Source organism: Cricetulus griseus, chromosome 2 (assembly GCF_003668045.3).
Source record: "Cricetulus griseus strain 17A/GY chromosome 2, alternate assembly CriGri-PICRH-1.0, whole genome shotgun sequence".
NCBI lineage: Eukaryota > Metazoa > Chordata > Mammalia > Rodentia > Cricetidae > Cricetulus > Cricetulus griseus.
The window spans coordinates 291,761,673-291,777,315 of NC_048595.1; the positions used below are offsets into that span (position 1 = coordinate 291,761,673).

The 15,643-nt window shown below is 44.8% G+C and overlaps 1 protein-coding gene across 4 annotated transcripts in view; it reads right to left on the minus strand.

Annotated features, from left to right (window-relative positions):
• The window catches only part of Pde10a (phosphodiesterase 10A), a 179,877-nt gene that overhangs the window by 66,243 nt on the left and 97,991 nt on the right, over positions 1-15,643 (minus strand). For all 4 annotated transcript variants that reach the window (XM_027401113.2, XM_027401116.2, XM_027401114.2 and 1 more), the window contains exons 2-3: positions 14,671-14,799; positions 888-916 (exon numbers count right to left, since the gene is read on the minus strand). In XM_027401113.2, coding sequence (XP_027256914.1) covers positions 888-916; positions 14,671-14,799 — 158 coding nt within the window. The remainder of the gene's footprint in view (positions 1-887; positions 917-14,670; positions 14,800-15,643) is intronic.

The following is a 15,643-nucleotide window of genomic DNA, read 5'->3' on the forward strand; positions in this document are numbered from 1 at the left end:
AACTCCCTCTGTAGACCAAGTTGGCCTCAAACTCACAGAGACCTGCCAGTTTCTGCCTCCCAAATGCTGGAATTAAAGGCCTCAGCCACCGATGCCCAGCTCAGAACTTCTAAGTGTCAATCATGCATCAGAAAAGACAGGAACATGGCTGGTAGTAAGCATATGGATAATCCTGGACCCCTCGGATGCCCCTGACCCTAGGGTTAAGGATGTGCACTGCCACCCCTGCCTGTTAAGATGGGTGCTGGGGTGTACCAGAGGTACTTGCTTCACCATTTGAGCTGTCCCCAGTCCACCTGCCCAGCTTATTGTGATGGCTAGACCCCTTAACTGTATTATACCAGATGGCAACAGCACTGGATGTCTCTGAGCACTGTCATGCTTTCACCACAGACATCAACCTTGGTCCCTCCACAAGCAAGATGACCCAACTGAGATCCAGAGATCTTCACCGGTAAAGTACAAGAGGGAGCCGGTTCAGTGGTGGGCTGTGGTGTCCTGCAGAACAGAGAGCTTGAAGGTGGCCTCTGCAGGTCACGGCTTAGGTGGCCTCTAGTGAGGATGCTGGTCAAATGCTGCCTTTCCTGGTTCCCCGGTAGGATCTGTAAATCCAGCCTCTACCTGCTGTCTCTTGGCTCTAACAGCCCTGCCCGTGGCACAACTCTGGATGTGTAGGCGTGAGTGTGTCTAGTCTGGGTGTTCAGCCCTGGGGCTTCTGGGTGGAGCCTCTCTCTTCACTGCCTCCCCTAGGGACACCCTGGAGAGGGTGCAGAGTTTCTGCCACACTTTTCTCACCTTGAGGCTAAGATAACATGGAAATTTAGAGGAAGGAACTCTGTGTTTGCAGTCCTGGGGCAGCACTGTAGAAAGTACATTCAGTTACTCACCCTGCTGACTTCCTTAGGAGCCGATTCATCTGGGGATGGAGAAACAAGGAGAGAAACAGTTAGCATCTGGAAGGTGCACTGAAAAACAGCATAGGCATTCACTCCTGACACACTTCTGACAAACCTCCTCCTAGGAAGTCTGAGAGTCTTATAAAGGTTAAACATAATGAATTGAGAGGAAAAATTGGGGCGGGGGGAGAGATTAAAAACCACAGCAACCGTTTGTGCAGATTACCTTTTTATAGATTCTAAAAGGGAACTACAGTCACAAAGGCACAGTCAACTCTACAGACACTGCCGTGCTACACAGCTGCAGGAGGAGGAGAAAGATGCAACCCCCAGAAATGGACCACAGATCCCTTGGTGTGTGAGCTCTGAGGTGTGTGAGATTCCAGCAGGCATGCAAGTGCCCTGCAATGGCAGTGCCCTGGCCGGGCAAGCAGCACACACTGGATCCTTGGCAGCCACTGCCAAAGTGACAGTGATGGTTGTCAGCCAGTCTCAGTGAGGCCCCCAGGGACCTGCCTTTAGTGCTGGCTTTGGACAAGAGATGCTGAACCTCCAGGGTGTAAGACACAGACAGGGTGGAGGGTGGCTTTTCAGACACTGAAGCACTCTGCCCACTGCTCTAGACCCATCAGGCATGCTGTTTCACTGTTGTCTCCTTTCTCTGTGAAAAGCAACACCTTTGCAAGCGTCTTCATTTTGGGTCCTGCATCATTTTCAGCCTTCTAAGTCTGCCTGCAGGTATGGTGAACCTGTACCAGAAACTGACTGGGCCCTGTGTGTGTGTGTGTGTGTGTGTGTGTGTGTGCAGAAGACACAGTCAACAATAGCCCAACACTCAGACAGGTGTCAGCCTCCTTTTCAGTGTCCCCATCAACCCGTCCTGGCTCCCAGTGTGTCCTGAAAGCCATTTCTGCTACTAGATAGCAAGTCTAGTCCCACAGCACACTGTGTCTTTCAAAATGAACAACTAGATTTCAACACTGGTTGTCCTGCTCTGCAAGGATATGCTCACCAGACGTGGGCGATGGCTGTTGAAGGGCTCAGGTGCTGCGTGATACTCCTCCAAGAATGAAGAATGTACCAGGTCAAAGGTACTTTTTAACCCCTTTCCTTTCAAGACAGTTTCTCTGTGTGACAGCCCAGGCTGTGCATCATGGGATTTTTCACTTACTCGTCACCTCCCATTTTGTCTTTTCCTAAACCTCTCTGAAAATGGAACTATTAAATCATTATAGGTTTATTAGTGGATCCTAAAACTATAAAGGCTTGGATTAGTGTAATAAATTCAGTAAGCATGGATTAAAAAGCAAACAGGCTGGTATGATGGTGTGTGCCAAGGAGGCTGGGGCAAGAGGATTAAGTTTGAGGCCAGCCTATGCTGTGCAGTAAAACCATGTTTCAAATTTAACTAATTAATTATCAAACACAATCATCTTTATGGGCATCCAATGGAGAGTAACAGTGTGCCGTGACACTGGGTGTCACAATAGCACAGAGTCAAATCAAGCATGGTCCCGGACTGTAGCTCCCTCCATCACTGTAGCTCATCTCCATACTACAGAGAACAGTTTCAGAGTCCGACATTGCAAACAGACGTGTTCCTGCTTTTCTCATTGACCTGGCTTAACACTCCTATTCAAGTACTAGCCAAGTTCAAGACCTGGTACATTACTTCCCAAACTAGTGTACGCAAAAGATACACTGCCTGCGTATATCTACAGAACCAACTATCTTCAGCTCGATGGGCAATGTGAAGTATTTGGAGAGAAAAAAAAAAAAAAACACTTTGCCTGTAGATGATTTCTGGATTTTCACCTCCACCTCCCTGTCCTCTTCATCTGACTTAGCACTTATAACCTGTGCTAAATGAACATCAGGCTAAATGAACACACGGGGAATGTTGTATTGTGGGTTACCAAGAAACCCACTCCCCCTCTTCCCATACTTGGCAGCTTCATTCATTGAACTCCCCTGTCCCAGAGAGTTCAGCGTGTACAAGCCAGGTGTTTAATGCCACTCCATGCTGGGCAGGCCCTCAATGGAGCAATGTCAAACCCCCGTCTGCAGCGCCCAGCGGTGCTCCCTGAGAATGTGCTATACTTGGGAAGCCAAAAAACATCCAGAGAGACACCATCCTATCAGTGAGAGTTGTTGCTGAGAACAAAATTATTCCTCCAAAGATAAATAAATAATGGAGAAGGCACTTGCCCCCTTCATACTGTTACTATTGCCGGTAGACCAGAGGAATTCCAGTTTAGTGCCTCAGTTTGGAATACTGTCCTCGTGGCTTCCAGCAGCCCTCACAACTGACCTGCTGGTGTGTATTTCACATAGTCGAAGGGCCAAGCTCCCTTTGAATGGCTGGGTAAGGGACAGTGGAAAAGAAGGAACTGACTTGGATAACAGGCTTCAAATCATTCATGAGAATCAAATTATCATAAAGAGTTTTCAGACCAGAGCACCCAGGTCTTTAGGCAGAAAAGGTCCTTAAAAACACACCTGGGCAGCATCCAGGTACTGAGCTGGACACTCAGCCCTGTCCTCGGGAGTCATGCAGGCAACTGACATAGATGAGCAAGGAACAAACAGAGGCAGGGCAACCATGCCCTCCCTCACTAAAAACGAAAGTATTTTGTTTTTCAGAAAGGAGAAACCATCTCTCCATCCAACTCCATCATAATGATCTTTAAAAGCCTCAGCAAGAACCGGGCATGGAAGCAAAGAATCCCCTTGGGGTCTCCTAGTACTGAGTAGTGTCCCTTTCACCGTAAATACTCCCTTTAAATATTTTATGTCTTTATAAATGTGTGGATGTTTGTGTTTTGTGATCACTTTCAATGGTTCCTTGATGTGAGATGCGATTACAGTAATGGACCCACACTTGTGGCAACAGATAACAGAAATCCAAACTTGCTGGCAGATACTGAAGTACTCTGTCTGTGGCTTCTGTCACATGCTTGCTCTGGATTTATTGGAAGGTCCCAGGAGAACAGGGAACAACCCCACAAATGACAAGTGGGATTACATGAAGCTAAGATGCTCTGCCCAGCAAAAGAGACAACTAGCAGAGTGAAGAGGCAGCCTGCAGAGTAGAAAAAAATAATCCACAACTACCCAACAGATGGGGTTGGTCTTTAGGAGACACAAAGAACTGTAAAAAGTGGGCCATGTGCTTATTGTGTAAACATGGAGACCTGAGTTTGGGTCCCCAGCAACCCTGAAAAAGCCAGTCAGGGCAGCTGGGGGCAGGGAGGCCAAAGATGAGTAGGTATATCTTGGGAGCACAACAGCTGGCCACTGGAGCCAAATCAGTGAGCTCATACTCAGTGACAGACCTTGTCCCAATACATAAGGGTGAGTTCAATAGAGGGTACCCAATGTCAACTTATGCCACCACATATATGCACACATGCCTGCTACATACACCAACTTGTACACACACACATGCCAAACAGTAAAAGGACTAATAAATGGAATAGATAGTCTCAGTAGAGGAGACACAAATGTTCAATAAATACTTAAAAAGTCAGAGAAAGGCATACCAAGACTGTTTGGGGATTCTGTCTTACCCCAGGCAGAATAGCTGCCATCAAGGCAACAGACAGTAACTAGTGCTAATGAGGCTTCAGAGAAAGGGAAAATCTTATCTACTGTTGGTGGGAGTGTACACTGCTTCTGCTACCAGAATTCAGCATGGGAGGAGGGGAGGTCTACAAACAACAACCTGAGCTACCATGTGACTGAGCTGTTCACTCTTGAGGGTGGACTCAGAGGACAGAGTCAGCACAGAGACTTGCACAGCCTCGCTCACTGCTGCAGCATTTACAACAGTCAGAAACCTCATCTCCTCCTCCCTTTGCCCACTCCATCCCATCATCCCTGTGCCCACCCCCTCCACTTGGTTCTGCCTCCTGCTCTCTTACTTAACAGTGGCACACTCCAGCAACCTGCCTTCCCTGTCACACCAGCGATTCTCCTCACCCCATGCTACACTCCCCACCAGCATAGGAGAAGCCTCTCCCCGCAAGGCCCTCCCATCAGGGCCCACTCCTCCCTCCATTCTGTCCTTCAAAGGACCCTTGAGAGGCTCCCTGTGCACTCCCCCCCACCTTGTCCTTGGCTTCTGAGTCACATTCTTCCCAAAGACAAGCAGACACTTCTGACCCCAGCACTCCTGGCACTTCTGCTTTTAGTGTTCCAGATCTAGGAGCCTTAGATTCCCAGCACACACTCATAAGGCCATATGTACAGCAGTATTTATGCTGATATTAAACAACTCTCGGCACCTGAGATGACCACCTGTGGGAGAATGCAAGGGAGACCCCAGGCAGCTTCCACATGCCTAACCGTGCTTATTTGCAATTTTTGAAATTAAAATATAATTGCATCATTTCCTCCCTCCCCTCTTCTCCCTCTAACACATCCCATGCCCTCCTCATTCCCTCTCAAATTCACTGTGACTTCTTTAAATGCTACCATTACCTATGTGTGTTGACACATACATACATATACAAGCACGACCCATGGAGTCCATTTTGTCTCACTTATACAGATGTGATTTCAGGGTCGACCGGTTGGTATTGACTAACTCTCACAGCAGATGAAAGGGTGGCAACAACAGAAGAGCTGCTGGGGCCTCAGAACAGCTCCCAGGTTTCACCTCTACCATTTTCAGGTCACTCAGAAAAACTATGATGGTCCTAATGGTCATACTTTGAATGGCGAGGGTAACCTACCTAAGGCCACACATTCTAACCCTTCCCAAACAATTTATCATCTGGGGACTAAGCATGCAAATATACGAGCCTATCGGGGGCCAGGCTCATTCAAGCAACAAGTGCCTTTGACTATGTTTGATATAAAATGTTTAGCCTAAAATTAACCTCTCAGTTATCCTGAACAACAGCTGTCCTTTGTCAGTTATTATTTCTTAGTGTCAGTAACACATGTAATCTTTGTCATGTTTGGCTGCTTTGGAAGTTTGAGGCCAGCCAGCTCTGCTGCCCTCTGCTCAGCTCTGATGCTCTTCCTCGGAGGTGAGTGTAGACCCTTGGCACCAGGTATTTTTTTGTGTTTTATATTTAGGTTTTTAAAGTGTGCTTAAGCCAAAAGGAATACCCACTGAATCTGCTTGAAAACACTGAAGTCATCCTGGCCTTGTAACAGCCTGTGGCCAAGTGTCACCCTGTGACATCTCTGGGCAGTGATGCAAATACATGGAGTCTTGCTTCAGTTTCAAAAGTTGAGCCACCGCTTTGAGGCCAGCCCAAGTCCTCAGCTTCCACAGCCACTGCAGCTGTGAAGCAAACCTGTGGGCCACTCTGGGGAAGGGACAGGTGACCTGGACACTGAAAACCTGATTGACCTGTTCCTGACAGGGAAGATACAGCCTACCACAACAGTTCACTCCAAAAACTCACACTGCCAATCTTCAAGGGTATTGGAAGGCTCTTATCTAAATTTCAAGGTATTTTGCATTGTTCTTAGAAGTGCTTAAAACCTCTTACAAGGTCCAGCCTGACCAGGGAGTGTCTGCTTCCTCCCATGATGCTCCGAAAGGACTACATCTGCTTTGAAGTTTTCTCATGACTCCCTCCCACTCAGCTGTCTTCACAGGACCTTCTCAGGACCAAATTCTATCTTCTTAGGGATCCTCCCTTCTCTAGATAAGAGCTCATCTCGAAGGAGGCACTGGGTACACATTGCCCTTTCTTTTCTGCCCTTCCTAAAACTGAATTCCACAGCTTTGGGAGTAGGGATGGCCGGTATCAAAACAACAAAAGGAAGGGAAGGAAATCAAGCAAAGAACACTGAAAAGCGGGGTAATACAGAATGGGAGAACAAATACAAAATGTTTGCCACCCTGTGTCCCCCACCCCCACCTCCACACCAGCTTCAAATACAGCAGGGGAGGGGGAACAACCCTAAAAACAGACAAACAAACAAAACCTGTTTTCCTGCTGGGGAACCTCAGAGGACAGCATATTAAAGCTGTCACTCCAGAGTGAACAAGGAGGAGGGGCCACACAAGCATATTATTTCACCACAGCCACACTCCCAGCTGAACTGATGTACTGGCCACCGCTCCCTGACACACTGCTGCCTCCTGAATCCTCTCCCTTGTCCTCTCAGAAATCAAGCCCCAAGTCCTGCTCCCATCACCATTCTCAGAGCTCCTCCCCTCATGTCAGGTGCCCCAGTGCCTATTGCTGGCCCTCAAACCCAGCAAACACAAGAAGTCCTGTAGAGCTTGTATAAACTAAGCCACCAGGCACTGAGACAATAAGTCTGAGTGAGATGGCCACAGAGGAGGGTCTGACCAACTCCGGGGGTGACATTTCCCTCCTCCAGGAATTCACTGATGACACTAAGCCCCCTCACCCCCCATCCCCTGCCTCAACAGCTCATCTCACTTCCCAGCGCGGCCTTCACCACCAAGTGATGCCTGATTCTGTGCCTTGGTTGCTGTGCTCTGACAGGGTCATACATCTACCACCGTGAAGTACAAATTTCTGGTGGCATTGCAAAGAGCCAGGCACACCAGGCAGACAGCAGTACTTAACAGTGAAGCCAGATTTAACTGGCTGATGGCAAACACCAGATTGAAAAATGCCATTAAACACTTCTGTGCTAGACATTACTCTAGATTTTTCTAATGTACACAATTAACAACACTAAAATAATCTTACTCTGTTTCATGCACTTGTTAGCTGACTTCTCTGCAACAAATGAGCTTTGAGAGAATGATATCAACATGGCAGGAAGCATGGCAGTGTGCAGGCAGACATGATGCTGGATATGGAGCTGAGAGTTCTACATCTGTATTGGTAGGCAGCAGGAAGTGAATGTCACACTAGACCTGGTTTGAGCATTTAAGACTTCAGGCCTCCCCCTAGTGACACATTTCCTCCAACAAAGCCACACCTACTCCAACAAGGCCATACCTCCTAGGCCACACCTCCTAGTAGTGACACTCCTTGTGAGCCTATGGGGGTCATTTTCACTCAAACCACCACGTACACTCACAACAGGTAATCAATAAGAATCTATGAACTGGTAACTCAATGGTTAGCCAGGAAAGCATGCCACGCTAGTCACATTCCAGGTACAGCTAGCTATCATAGCACTTTTGTCAACTTGACACAAGTTAGAGTTATTTGGGAAGAGAGAATCATAACTGAAAAAATGTTCCCATCAGATTGACCAGTGAACAAACCTATGGCACTTTTTTTTTTTCCTTTATTAACGGTTGATGTGGGGAAGGCTCAGCTGACTGTGAGTAGAGTCTTCCTAGACAGGAGGTCCTGGATAGTCTAAGGAAGCCTGCTGAGCAAGCAGTAAGGAGTCAGCCAGTAAGCAGCAGTCTTGCCATGGCTTCTGCTTCTTCAGGTCCCTGCTCTGATCCTGCCCTGACATGCCTCATATGAAATAAATCCTTTGTATGGGATAGGAGGGGTGTTAGTTGGGGGGGGAAGGGCAGGGTAGGAGGGAAGGCAGAGGGAACTAGGATTGACATGTAAAATAATCTTGTTTCTAATTTAAATAAAATGGAGAGAAAAAACAATTTATATTCATATAACTCAAAAAAAGAAAGAAAGAAAGAAACCCTTTATACTTTTGGTCATGATGTCGTATTGCAGCAATAGGAAACCTAGTGAAGACACTAGCCTTTCAAGTGGACATTTCTACAAAGAGTTGCACAGCCTGAAGTCATCTTAGTCTCTGATGTTCAGAAAGGTTTTAAGAGGTAGGGTTGAAAACAATGGACCTCTATTTTTCATGTTTAAAAATCTGACACAGGCGGAACAAAACCTTAAATGCTAAAAAGAATTACATTAACTAACATTTAACAGCATCTTTTTCTAGATGCACAACTAGAAAATACAGATTGTATAAAGAAACCTCAATGAAAACAAGTATTTGCCAAGACCTGATACTTTTTGAAGTTTTAATTCCTTTGAATCACTCAGAAATGAGACCTTTGCTTAGAAAGCCTAATGGCTTATAAGGCATGGCTAAGAGCCACCACCAGCCTCAAAGATGCTACAGACACAGCTTCAGAAGTTAGTCTGGCCCATAGCAAAGGAGTACACTTGAACAAGTTTCCTAGGCGCCCACAATATTGTGATGCTGAGACTCAGGTTTTCATGTTATTACAACCTCAACCTGAGGGCTGGTTCAGTATCATAAGCCACCTCACTCCCAAACCACGCACTTACAGACACATCATCGACACACAGGATTAACAGAACTGATATAATGTATCCATTACTATTGGTGCTGTCTCCTCTCCAGCTTCCAGTTGGTAGACTGGTGGTTATTTATAACCCACATCACAGCCTTCAACACATGACTTCCATTTGCCCAAAGCAAACGAACACGTGATTTGAAAGTTTCATGTTGGTAATGTAATTTCAATTGCTGAGATAAAATAACTGTAATGGACTAAAAATCATTTTAATTCCAAGAAAAAGAAAAAGTGTCCAAAATTATGTTTCATTAAAACCATTTCAGGCATGTCATGTTTGTTTATTCGTGGTGTGTACATCGTTCTTGGTTGTTCTTGGTTGTCTACAAACGACAACCTCGAAAGGCTGTGTGTTCTGGCAAGGGAACTCGTTGCCTCATTAGTTTAAGCCGCTGTTACACTGCACACTTGCATAGGAGTCATCTGTTAGATATTAACCAGCTTAAATTCGGTTAAATCTGAAGCCCAGGCTATCAAATAGTAGGTTGGGGTGGCACGATTTTAAAGTCTTTAATCTAAGTGTGGAATGTATAAGAATTTCATTTGGATAGTAATAAATCCCACCTCCAGAATTAAATAAAAGAGAAAAAATGTGATAACTACACTTTTGTATAAAAAAGTAAAATTTTAAAATTTAAGATTACTGACAGCAATAACACTTTCATTATTAATTATTAAATGTCAAAAGTAGTGGCAGTGTCTGTTCTAGAACATGCCACACACAAAACCACAGGCCATAAAGGACAGCACTCTCCCAACAACTTATAAATTATTTAAGCCAACGCAACACCTTCTTTGGTACTAAGCAAATTTGCCTCAGAGACTAATATTACATTGGAATTTCAGGTTTTATTAATACCTTAAATATCATCAAAGTATCCAGTACACCAAATGTGGTCATGCTGTGTGCCAGTTCACCAGCCTTTCTAACACTGCCCAAACTGGTAGCCAAAGATCAGACACTGTTGACAGTCAAGGTAAGTTTTGGTTCTTGCCCACAAGAGAACAGTGTGGGTTCAGGTCCTATCTTTGGAGACTCTTGCAAGGAATGCAGAGGACTGGGCCGCCTCATAGCCTCATGCCTGTGCTGTGTGGGACACGGTTGTGCAGATGCTAACTGCTATAGTCATCTCTGAGTCCCAAAGGGCACCAGTGGGACTGTCATATGTGGTTCACATAGGGGTGAACATGAAGATATAATGTTTAGGAGGATTAAATATGAAATGTAATTCTTTCCAAGATTTCGTTTCTTTCCAGATGCATAAGAAGATGTTTGGTGACAGTGGTGTGAACTCCTGGAGGTCACCCTCTATTTTGAGGAACTCCTGATTCTTCCCACATGAGTAAAATCACTTATAAAGGAAATAAAGGCAAACCCTGGCTCTAAACATCACTTTAAAATGGATCATTGGGAACTTAGGTTCAAGGTCAACTTCAGGAAACAATTTTCAGTGCTGGAGAGACAACAGTGAGCTCAGTGAGTAAAGTATCACCTCCTCAAGTGTGGGAGCCTGTGTGTGACCCTAGCACCCATGTAGAAAGCTTCTTGGCTGCTCACAACTGTAATCCTGGTGCTGGGGAGAGAAGACAGGATGAGACCCTGTCTCAGAACCCAAGGTGGATGACTCCTGAGGAGCAATACTAGAGGTTTACTGACTTCTAGTGAACACATGTGCAACACATAACACACACACACATATATATGTACACTCAGCAGACATACACACACATGCATATACACATAAATGCATACATACATTACAGACATATTTGAATACACACATACAGACATAATCACACTGCCTATTAGCTGCATATAAATGTTATACATTTGAAGTGGAAATGGTGAGAAAGCAATATAATTGTACTTTAAACAGAACACTGCTCAAGCTCTAATCTGAGAGGTCAAGGGGTCACCCCCATTCTGGAGCCCCTTTCCCTCCTTTCTCCTGTCAGATTACCCTGACTACAAACCGACTGTAGAGACAGACTAGGCTGTCAGACCTCCAAAAAGAAAACCATGAATCTCAATTTTCTCCTACTGGTTTGGCTGGTGACCTTTTGAACCACGCCCTGGAGACCTCAGCAGAGCTCAACACACCATTTCCTACAAGTTGCCTTGAGGGACTGAAAATATGTACAAGTTGGCCCTTCTAATTCAAAAGTCTAGTTGTCGATTTCCAAACTAAGTGTAAAGTCAATGCAAATATTACACACACACATACACACACACACACACACACACACACACACACACATAAACACACACACACACACACAGAGAGAGAGAGAGAGAGAGAGAGAGAGAGAGAGAGAGAGAACAACATAGTTGGTATAGATGATAACCAACATTTCTGGGGCAATTCATTCCTTTGGGAAGCTTTTCAAATGAGTTTGGGAAAGATTTGCCCAGCACCAGTGTGGAAAGTGATCACAAGCTGACAAGAACCCCCAAGCCAATGACCAGCCCGCTTCCTGCTTCTGCCTCCAAGCCATGCCTTCTGTGCCTCTGGAAACAAAAGCCTGAGAAACACTTCCCTCTATACACTGCTTTTGTTCGTGGCATTTCTTTACAGCAACAGAAAAGTAACTGATACTGCATGTGTGTGTATGCCTTTCTATGGTATGTGCACAAGACTGCAGGTGTCCTAAGAGGCCAGTGATTTTGAATCCCCACCCTGGAGCTGGAGCAGGAGGTTTAGAGCGACCCATGTGGGTGCTGGAAACCAAATTTGGCTCTGCACGAGCAGTACTGGCTATTAACCACTTAGCTTTCTCTCAGACCCGCCTAAAAATGTTTAGGGTTAGCTTATGTAACAACACTAAAGTTGATAGAAATTTTCATTTGTAAGAACTAAACTTAATTTCACGTTCTGTGCTGGCAAGTTTTATGTCAATTTGATACAAGCTAGAGTCATCTGGGGAGAGGGACTCTCAATTGAGAAAATTCCTCCAGAAGATCTGGCTGTCAGCAAAACTGTAGTACTTGATTCTTGATTAGTGGCTGATGGTGAGCAGTGTCACTCCTGGCCTGGTGATCCTGACTGCTACAAGAACAATGAATGAACAAGCTACAGGGAGCAAACCAGGAGCAGCAGCCCTCCATGGCCTCTGCATCAGCTGCAGCTTCCAGGTCCCTGCCTTGCTTGAGTTCCTGCCTGACTTCGCTCAGCACCAAAGTGTATCCTAAGGGTTGTAAGCCGAAATAAATTCTCTTCTTCCCAAGTTGTTTATGGTCACGGTGTTTTATCATAGCAACAGAATCTCTAAGACATGTTCCATAAGAATCGTGTTTTTGTATTACATTATCCCTTATTGCATAGTAAATTGAAATATAAGTCTTTGTGTGTGTGTGTGTGTGTGTGTGTGTGTGTGTGAGTGAGTGTGTGCACGCGCACGCGCACGTGCATGCACACATGTGTGCATGCGTGCATTCATGTAGAGACAAGAGTTTGGCATTGGGTATTTCCTCAGTCATTCTGCCTCCTTAGATTTTTTTGAGGCAGGGTCTCTCCCTAATGTGACATTCCCTGATTTGTAAGGCAGGCTGGTCAGTGAACTTTAGAGATCCAGTTGTCCTACAGTCACACACACCCTACCACTGGGGTTGCTGGTGGACACCACAATGCCAGGTTCTTATGTGGATGCAGGAGATCTGGACTCAAATCCTGGTGCCTTGTGGCAGCTACTTGAGCAGGGATGAGCTGTCTTCCCTGCCCACAAGCAGGCATCATTAGCCAGGCAGGATGTCCCTCAAAGCTCAGCCACCCTTCTCAGTGTGTCAACCACCTCAAACTGTTTTCCAGTCTCTGATTTACACGATGGAACATGGTGGCTAAGCTTTGCTCTTACGTGTCCATGACAGGACTGTCCTGAGAGGAAAGCACTGATCTCCAATTTGTTTCTACCTTTCTTCCTCTCAAAAACACACGCTCACATGCACTCATACTCACAGACACTGGACAAATCACTACAGTTGCTTTTAAAATAGCTTCATATCTCAGTGAGAAAGCTCTCTTTTGCAAATATTTGTTTTCATTACAATACGTTCAGAAACTATACAGACTTACTTGGAGCACAGAAATTACTTATATTTCTACTCCATCTTTAAAATATTCACTCCTGTATATTAGACAGAAGTTAGAATGCTTACCACACTAAGAAAACCACCCCGGAACTACTATTTTGGTGTTAACACAAAAGTAGAATTAACTGTGCCTGTGAGAACAACATGCATTAAAAAAAAAAAATGAGAGGCCAAATTTGCAAATTTGGTCAGGTAGTCAAATATATTCACTTAGAAACAAAGGAAAATTATGCTTCGATGTTCAAAGAAAGCTCAGCTTAAGGGGAAATGTATTCGACCTCTCACACTATTTGAGTCTATGCTTCTATTTTCATAAATAGAAGTGTTTCTTAAGCAACCTGTGTTTAAAATAAATGCACTTTTAAGGCCTGGGGATGTAGCTTGGTGGTAGAGTACTTGCCCAGCGTACGTAAAGCTCTGTTTTCTATTATTCGACCTGCAAAAGTAACTAATTAATTTAAAAAATGAATACAAATCTGAGAATAAGAAAAAAAAAAAGGATCCCTCCCCGAAAAATGGTAGTTTGCATAAATTTTAAATACAATGTGCCTGAAAGCCCATGAATCCAGATATTTTATTTCTATTTTTTATTCCTTCACAATTTGAAGCATCCACATAACAAATTTTAGTCCTTCTCAGCCTTCTTCCATTGAAGTCCTATTCCCAGCATGCCTGTCTTCGGTGTGCAACCCACTGAGCTTACGCAGGGTTACCTGTATGACCACTGGGGGGAGTTATCTACCACAGCATAGGCAGCCCATCGAAGACTCTGAGATTTAAAACAGCTCAAGTCTTTCTCACCTATCTGCATTGTATCAAAAAGGGCCATCCCATTGCACTACTGGAGGTTCCACATCTGGTGATGTGAGCTCTTCACTGGGACACATGTCCCTACCACTGCCATCCGCTGTCCTTGCCAGAGGCCAAAAACTATGGGGCTATTAGAACTTGAACTGGAAACAAATCAGTCATTTCATCTTTTAGCTCATGGCCTCAGATATCGCACTGCAGTGACTGCAAGCTGACTAATACAATAAGCACCAAATAAATTCTCAGCAATTATTTGTCAGGTCTTTAAAAAAAATTAAGGATGTTTCTCTCATACTTATATAGTTCCTCTTTCTGATGATGTTATCTTAAGAAAAGTAACAAAAATAAAATGCACACTTCTATTTCATGTTTTGTTTTCTTTCTTTCTGTCTTTCTTCCTTTCTTTTTCAGTTTTTCAAGACAGGGTTTCTCTGCATAGCCCTGTCTGTCCTGGAACTGGATCTGTAGACCAGGCTGGCCTCATACTTACAAAGATCAGCCTGCCTCTGCCTCCTGAATGCTAGAATTAAACATGTTTCATCTTCTAAAACATGTCCCACTACAAGCTAGGAAAGTTTGGTCTGAAATCTCTGCACACACACTTGGTGAGAGAGTGAGCGGCATCTTACCTTCAACTTTGTTGTTCTTTCTCTTCAACCATTTTTCTACAGTCTCTGCGCTAACACTTTCAGAAACAAACTCATCTAAGACCTGGGGGTGGAGAGAGAGGTAGGCCTTCACTTTCTCATCCGTCAAACCTGCAAAGGAATCACAGAGAATAAAATTCACCCATGCGGCATCCTCCAACAGGAAATACATAGTGCACAGACACATTGTGCTAGGAGTTGGTGACTCCTCTCTGCTGCAGAGAGCTAGAACGGGCAGTGTGGGCTAATGGGAAGTTGGTCACTACTTGACAACAGGGCAAAGCTTTGGAAGCACATGGGCAATAGGCTATGACTCTATGAGATGTCATTAAATCTTAACGGCTTGTGTTCAAATGCTAAGACAGCATTTTATGTTAGGACCACAATAAAAGAGTAAAACTAAGGAACGTAAAGTCAGAACTTGGCAGCTTGAAGTGGTGGATGGCAAGTCACATCAAGCAGTAGTTCCCCAACTGTCAGTTCTGGCATGGTCCTTGAAGCGGAATGAGCCTTTCTATTGTATGTTAGGCTGCATAAAGCACTTACAGAGAGGTCAACAGTTATCACCAATCAAACCTAGCAATGTACCATGGGTGGGTGCCAAAGTGACCGATGAATGTGTTTGTCGCTGCTCATTGTTACTGCTGTCAACTCAAATTCCTCCCTTTCCACAGGCACTGCAGCCAGTGTCTAACCAATGTCAGTTCAGAACGCTCTTGTCATGTCTCCAACACTAGTCAATGAAGTTTCTGTCCAGTGGAAACTGTTGGCTATAGATGAGACAAAGTCATTTGATATATTTTCATGTCAGGAATATAAAGGTGCATCTTTTTAGATTAAAATAATCCCAAACACTAGTTGGGTGTGAAAATTGCTCTCTCGATGCCCCACATTCACTGAGATTTCATGAATGGCTGTCAGCAGGGATGGTTAGATGGCATTACCAGGACAGAGT